Here is a 7,462-nt window from a genome sequence, read left to right on the forward strand (position 1 = left end):
CTCCTTAGTGTTCCAGGTTGCTTCTCTCCTTGATCAGTTTCCATCCATTGTTTCCTGTTTTGCCTTCTGGTGCTTTGGAAAATAGGTTGACTTCCCTCTTCTTTGTGGCAGCCCCTCAAATACTGGAAGACTGCTATCATGTCCCCCCTGGTCCTTCTTTTCACTAGACCAGCCGTGCCCAGTTCCTGCAACCGTTCTTCGTATGTTTTAGCCTCCAGTCCCCCAATCATCCTTGTTGCACTTCTCTGCCCTCTTTCCAGTCTCCATGCTGTCCATGGGAGAGAAGCAGTCGGCAGCAGCATCAGACTTTCCTGCACATTTTCTTTCTCCTCCTCACTGGCCATTTGGCAGCATTTTTTAAGTTCCCCAACGCTCTGTCTTTCCAGAATAGAGCATCAGATTATGCAGCGGAGCTCCTGCTAATCTCCAAGGTCCCTTCCGACATTGTTATTCCATGTTCTAATCAGCAACGGGAAGGAAATATCCTTGCATATCTATGTGTGCAGGGAACTCTGCAAGGGGGAAGGTCAAAGAAATGGTCAGAATCTACAAAAGTGTGGGTAGGGCATTGCAATCCAAGCCCCGCCCCTTTTGCATACAGGTAGTCCTCAACTTACAACCACAATTGAGCCCAAAGTGTATGTTCTAGGTAAGAAATTTGTTAAGTGAATTTTGCTCCATTTTACGACCTTTCTTGCCATCGATGTTAAGTGACTCACTGCAGTTGTTAAGTGGACCTGGCTTCCCCATTGACTTTGCTTGTCAGAAGGTCGCATAAGGGGATCACGTGACCCCGGGACATGGCGACCGTCATAAATACGAGTCAGTTGCTAAGCATCCGAATGTAAATCATGTGACCCTGGGGAGGCTGCAATGGTCATAAGTGTGAAAAATGGTCATAAGTCACTTTTTTCAGTGCCGTTGCAACTTCGAACCATCACTAAATGAACCGGAAGTTGAGGACTCTCTGTGTGTTTAGATGTGTACATACAAAAGGATTGTGATATACACTGCAGATTTTGACCCATCTTGCAGATGCTCCTGTATTTGTATAAGAGTTTTCCACCGCTAGTTATAAAATGTAGTTTAAAAGGATGGCACAAAAACAATAAGCAAACAATCTCACTGAGACTCTGGAAGGGAGGGCAGAGAAGAGCAACTAAGATGATCCAAGGCCTGGAGACTAAAACATACGAAGAACGGCTGCAGGACTTGGGTTTGGCTAGTCTAAAGAAAAGAAGAAACAGGGGAGACATGATAGCAGTATTACAGTATTTGAGGGGCTGCATCAAGGCAGAGGGGGGTCACGTTATTCACCAAAGCACCAGAGGGCAGGACGAGAAACAATGGTTGGAAACTGATCAAAGAGAGAAGCAACCTGGAATTAAGGAGAAACTTCCTAACAGTGAGGACAATTAACCAGTGGAACAGCTTGCCTTCAGAAATTGTGGGTGCTCCATCACTGGAGATTTTTAAGAAGAGGCTAGACAGTCACTTGTCTGAGATGGTATAGGTTCTCCTGCTTAAGCGGGGGCTGGACGAGAAGACCTCCAAGGTCCCTTCCAGCTCTACTAGTCTATGCTATTCTATGTTAAACCACTCTGTCTGCAGCTAAAACGATTGAGGGTGTGGATTAGGGGCAGCCTTGATCGATTGAGGCAGAAGCGACACTGGAGCAGGACTCTCCAATCCCTCTCCTATACCGAGAAGGGCTTCTGGCCCTGGCCTTAGACAGCAGAGGTTGCCCCAACTGATCCCCACTTAGGCCAAGCCAGGCCTTGCTGAGCCAACCTCCCTCTCTCTCCTTCCCAAAGGCTTCCCAGCAGCTGCGCTTCATCCGACAGTGGTCGACCTTCGGCAAAGCTTTGCAGAAATCGGCCAGGGAGCTGCTGGGCACCGGTTTGGCCTTTGTGATCCTGACGTTGGCTTACACACAGCTTGGCTACCTGGTAAGGGAGGGGTGGACTAAGGGGACATTGTCCCACCAAAGCGTCAGATGCCTCTGCTCTGCACCTGGAGGGAGAGGAGAACTGGCCCCCTTCCTCTAACCTGCCCTGTGGGGAGCCCCTTCCCCTGGTTTGGTCCTCGACCCATGCCAGTCTTTCCAGCCACATTTTTTTTTAACCACCCTTAGCAAAATGCCTTGTCCTCTGACCAACCGGAGGGGATCAGCACAGTCACTTTTCTAAACATGGTTTCTTCAGCCTCGCTTTACCAAAAGAGAGGTGGTTTTCCTCCTTGACTAGTATCAGCCCCATTCTGCAGGCAGAAACCTCGGCATCGGTTGGGACTGTGTTTCCAGGGCGGGTGGTGATCCCTCCCCCAGGCTCCTGGACTCAGTTTCAGCATTTTGTTCTCACCTGAAACCAGAGAAGTGTTCTGATAAGCGCCACTTCTTGTCTCCCCTTGGCTCCTGAGAAGGTGTGCACCTTCTTTGTGGAGGTGCCTTGGGCTCAACTCTATGGTGTATCATTGTGAAGCAGTGGAGCCACACATCTAGGACGTTTGTCTGCCTCTTTTTCAATCATCCGTCCCTGCTCTCTTCTTCTCAGGAGGTTTTCCTAACCATTGAACAAATACAGACATACTTGGAATATTGGGGTCAGGTGGGGGGAGGGAGGGAGGGGGGAGGGGTGAACACCAGCCGCAAGTGCTGGACTTCTCTGTCCGTTCTGAGTTGAAAAAACAGGGTTCCAGGCCCGGGGATGTCCTGGGCGGTGAGGAGGCTGGGAATCAGCAAACCAGCCCCAGTGAGGCCATCTGGGTGTCAGCAACGCAGGGAAGGAGACTCCTGAGCTCCAGGCTGCCTTCCCGGAGGGACCCTCCTGCCCAGCCGCTCACCCGGCCTCCCTCTGTGCCTGCACAGCTCTTCTCCTCCACCTCCGAGGGCTTCTCCAGCTTTGGCCGGGGGCTCCAGCTGTTCCTCACCGGTCTACATGGGGGCAGGAGCCTCCACCTGCCGGGACCCGCGGGGCTTCCCCACCTCATCTGGGCCAGCTACGTGATGTTGCAGCTGTGGTGCCTTTCGCGGCTCTTCCCCGCCGTGCTCATCCATCGTTACCGCGAGACGCGCTTCGAGATGTACAGGCCGGCCTTCGAGTCCCAGGACTACGAAATGGTGGAGCTTTTCCTTCGGAGGCTCAAGATGTGGATGGGCTTCAGCAAAGCCAAGGAGGTGAGGGAGTGGCCAGGCCTGGCTAGTCTGGCAGGCCAAACCCAGCTCAGGAGGGAAAGGGGTTCCTCCCCTCAGACGAGACTCGGGTCTTTGGGCTGCTTTCTCCAAGGAGGAGCCCCGTCTCTGGGGCGACAGCAGTTCAGCGCCGGCCCAAATTGCGCGAGTGGCATGACAGAGGCCTTTCCTAGCTGCGGAGGTGTGGTTCCCTCGTTGCTGCTTTTAGCAAGGCGACTGTCGACTGATGTGGCATCCAGGATGGCACCTGGGGTCCTGCACCTGCAGGGACAGGAGGCTGTGATCACAGGGTGGTCCAACCAAACTAGTGAAGCCCCCACCCTTTTTATGGATCTGGCATGTGCGAGGCACGCCAAAGGGACAGGGCTTCCATCAAGCCCTCACGGTGGCCATCTTGACTTTTTCCATCACCCTGGATCTCCCCACCTGACTGGGCTTTCCCTCAGTGACAGGGCTCAAATTGTTGAATTTGACCCCCCCTGTGACCTTGCACTAAGATCAGGAGGATTTTAGGAAGCAGCTGAGGCATTTAAGGCTGCCAAAAATATTTTTTTGTTGCTAAGTGGACTTATTTTTATGCAGTTTTGGAGTGACTTAAGATTTTGTTTTATTGGTTTTGATTTAAATTCAATGGCACGGATGGGTTTATACATAGCTGTAAAATCTGCCTTGGGACCAGAAGGCATTTTAAACTATGTTTTGGTAAACAAATGAAAGGCACTTCAACCCTGGTCCATCAGGCAGGGTCCTCCCTTCCAGAGCCTTGCTCCCCTCCCTGCCTCCTCTCCATGGGAAAGAAAAGAGGACCCTTCCCCACTCAGTTTTGCCCTCCAGTGGAGGCCCCATGCCTGGGCAGGCGCATCTTGCCTTTGAGGAGGGGCCGAGGAGGGGCCGGCCTGCCCAGGGCAGCCTTGACCTCAGCCTTGACCTCATGGTTTCCGGTCTGCTCCCTTCCTGCCCAGGGTCAGACTGAAGGCAGATGCCCAGTGGAGGCTGCAGGGCTGGCAGCTGAAGGCAGAGACTCCAAAAGGGGCAAAAGAAGAGCGAGTAGATAAGTGGGAGGCGGGGGATTTTTCTAAGCTTGACTTTTAAGCACCTGCTTCGGCTTCCCTGTGTGGGGCTGCAGTTCTCCTCCGGTGCCAGCACCATTGTGGCTCGCGTAGTTTTGCTGTTGGGGCAAAGCAGACGGAGGGTCCCTAGGAGTCCCGTTCGGTCTCCAGGGCCCTCGGGGAGGCTGGCCCAGGTCCCACTGCTTGAGATGCTTCTCTTCCCGCAGTTCCGCCACAAGGTCCGCTTCGAAGGGATGGAGCCGCTGCCCTCCCGCTCCTCCAGCCAGGACTCCCGGTCATTGCAAGGAGCCACCCCCAGCGCCGCCTCCGAGAGCTCCCGGGCCTCCACTTCCTCCAGCCAGCTGGACGGACTCAGCCTCACCACCAGCACCGGCGAGAGTGTGGAACTCGATGTGGAGATCCAGCAGCTCCTCTCCCTCTTGCAGACGCTGCTCGCCCACTTCGACCGGGTGAACGGGGCGGCCGAGGAGGTGTACGGCTTGGAGTGCCAGCTGGAGAGCAGCCGGAACCGGCAGGCCTGGCGGAGGGGCAGGCTGAGGGCCGAGCGGCCAGCCAACCTTTCCCACCCCATCCGCACTGCCCCCGCCTGCCTGTCTTCCGAGCCGGGCCCCAGCAGCCAGCCTGTCCTGCCCTCCCGGCCCCTGAGCAGCCCTGCGGCCTTCCGGGTCATCCACAGCGGCCCAGGCGCTCAGCTGACACCGCAGAAGACGCCGGTAGCAGCAGCCAAAAGGAAGAAGCCTCTATGGGCCAACAACCGAGTCCACCCCACCGGCAAGTAAAGCAAAGGGAGATGCTTCTACTCCGGCCTCAGGCGCCGTCTCCCTGGTCCCTTCTGGTGGGGGCTGCAGGTCGGCTCTGGAAGCCGCAGGGGCACCAACCGGCACTCAGAGCCACAGCCGCCCACGATGCTGCCAGGTGACACACAGCCCTTCCTGACTCTTGGCTTCTGCAGAGGCCGAACAGCTCTCACCTGGTTTCCATGCATGGGGGGGGGGGGGAGCCAGGAAAGGCCAAGTCATTTGTGGTGTGAACCCCCTTCAGGGAGAAGCAAGGACTCTCGGAGGGCAAGAACAAAACAAAAGTGTTATTTTTCACAGAAGCTTTACAGCAAACAAAACCAGGTTTGTGCGTGTGTGTGTGTGTGAGAGAGAGAGAGAGAGAGAGCATGTGTGTTTTTAATGGAACCTGTTCTCTTTTTGTAAGTCTGCTCAAGGGAAGAGATGAAAAACCCTGGTGGAGCAATGGCCAGGCTGAGCCTGGAGTGGAAGGACTGTTATCCCTGAGTGGAGTTGGAGACATTGGCAGATTGTGTGGAGAAACTGGACTTTGCAAACAGAATGTGGGGCGGAAAGGACAAATCCAGCAGAATGGAATATACACTACATATATATATATATCAATCCAAGGAGAGTGTCAGACTGAGATTTCAAAAAAATTTTTTTGACCAGTGTGCAGTTGAAGCCTCTCCTCTGCCAGTCTTGAAGATGGCAAAAACCATTTAATGGGTCTAAAAACTAAGCAGGTTTGAAAGGGGGGGGTGGAGTGGGGGCTTGCTGCGTGGAGAGGACCTGGGAGCCGGTTTCACCAGGTTTCGTTCCCGCGGCCGTTCTCCATTAAGGTGGGGTTGTGTGTATTACGTTGATTGCGTAATTGTATTGTTGAGGAACATGATGGTTTATTTTTATAGGGTTTGTTTGTGTGAATGTATGTTTGAGTATGCATGAATGAATATATGAATATATTTATATATTCATTCATTCATATGGTTTACTAGTTGTATTTACTGCCAGCACTTTAATCTATGCTTGCCTTAGCTACCAATGACACATGCAACTTTTAAAGAGCAGGATAATATATCATGGAAGCAGTATTTTTTTGTTTCTTGTAGATCATAATTTGAAACAGGCCACTGGACTATGACCATAGATGGGCCACTTGTTCCCATGTCTTGGGAGTGACCCCCAGACCCCGAGTGAGGTGGCAGCCTGGAAATACTGGAATGGCTCCAATTTGAATGGAAGAGGATGACCATCTAAGTCAGAGGTGGGGAACGAGGGCCCCTTTAGGACTGGTGGATTTCCAACTCCCAGAATTCCTGAACCAGCATGGCTGGAGTTGAAGTCCACCAGTAGTCCTAAAAGGGCCCTCGTTCCCTGCCCCTGGTCTAAGCGATGTGTTTGTGTTCCTGGTGCACACAAACTGTTGCTTGCGGATGAAGAGTGGCGGAGAACGAACCCACCAACTCATTGTCTGTCTATTCTAGCTCCCAAATCAGAGCTCAGCCACTGTGATGGCCAGGTGACCATTGCAGGCCGGGCCCTGAATGTGCCTGGCCACCCTGCTCTCTTCCGAGTCCCACAAGGACCAGGATTGCGAGAGGGGGGGAGGCCGGAGATGACCCCAGGTAGCCACCTCCACCCGACCCCTTTGCTTTCATTCGGGGAATCCCTTCCATGGAATGCTACGGCCGGTCCGTGCAGGCACCCGTCTTTTTCCTTTCTCGTGACAAATCCCATCATATTCCAGTGGCCAGTTTAATGTTATGTGTATTATAAGTAATTTATATGGGATTTTTACAGGAGGAAAAAATGTATATTTTTGTATGTTGGCTGTTTTTATAGCAGTGGTATTATGCTCACACATGTAGATGGTAGTTATTTAAAAAAAAAAAAAGTGGCATCGAAAGCCTTGCTTAAACGTTGCTGGGGGGAGGGGGCAAAGCAATGTGCGGGGCTTGCCAGAGGAAATTTGGAGATGTTTGGGCAGGAGGCAGGACTTCCTGGCAGGGCATCCACTGCAATCCCTGTGAGACAATGCTCAATGCTCGCGCAACAGGAACCCCCCCGTCCCAGCGCCCCCCCCCCCAACCGCTTTCCCCAAACCTCACAGCTTAGGCTGCCTTCGGTACCCAGGAGTTGGAAGGAGATGCTATTTCTTTTTAATAGCTGCTGTAACCACCGTTTCTGACCCTGTACTTGTTTTGAATATCATTATTTATGAGGGTGCTATTGTCAAATGTCATATTTTATCCTATTCCAGACTAGTAGAATGGAAATTTCTTACCTTCTTTGATGGAAACAGGAAAGATGGTTGGTTGGTAAAGAGATAGTGAAGAAGTTGGGGGGGGGGGAGGGAAAGAATCAGAATGTGTTTTGCTTAGATGACTTCTTGGGCCAAAGTTCTCAGTCTTAGCCATTGTCCA

General features: G+C 52.6%; 1 protein-coding gene across 1 annotated transcript in view; it reads left to right on the forward strand.

Annotated features, from left to right (window-relative positions):
- Positions 1-5,039, forward strand: part of PKD1 (polycystin 1, transient receptor potential channel interacting) — a gene marked incomplete at its 5' end in the record, with an annotated part of 85,075 nt that extends 80,036 nt beyond the window's left edge. Inside the window, 4 exons of the mRNA XM_029283596.1 lie at positions 173-186; positions 1,815-1,949; positions 2,867-3,175; positions 4,467-5,039. Of these exons, the coding sequence (XP_029139429.1) occupies positions 173-186; positions 1,815-1,949; positions 2,867-3,175; positions 4,467-5,039 (1,031 nt within the window). The remainder of the gene's footprint in view (positions 1-172; positions 187-1,814; positions 1,950-2,866; positions 3,176-4,466) is intronic.
- Between the last annotated feature and the right edge of the window lie 2,423 nt (positions 5,040-7,462).

The sequence above is a fragment of the Protobothrops mucrosquamatus genome, unplaced genomic scaffold (assembly GCF_001527695.2).
Source record: "Protobothrops mucrosquamatus isolate PMUCROS unplaced genomic scaffold, P.Mucros_1.0 scaffold148, whole genome shotgun sequence".
Classification (NCBI taxonomy): Eukaryota; Metazoa; Chordata; class Lepidosauria; order Squamata; family Viperidae; genus Protobothrops; species Protobothrops mucrosquamatus.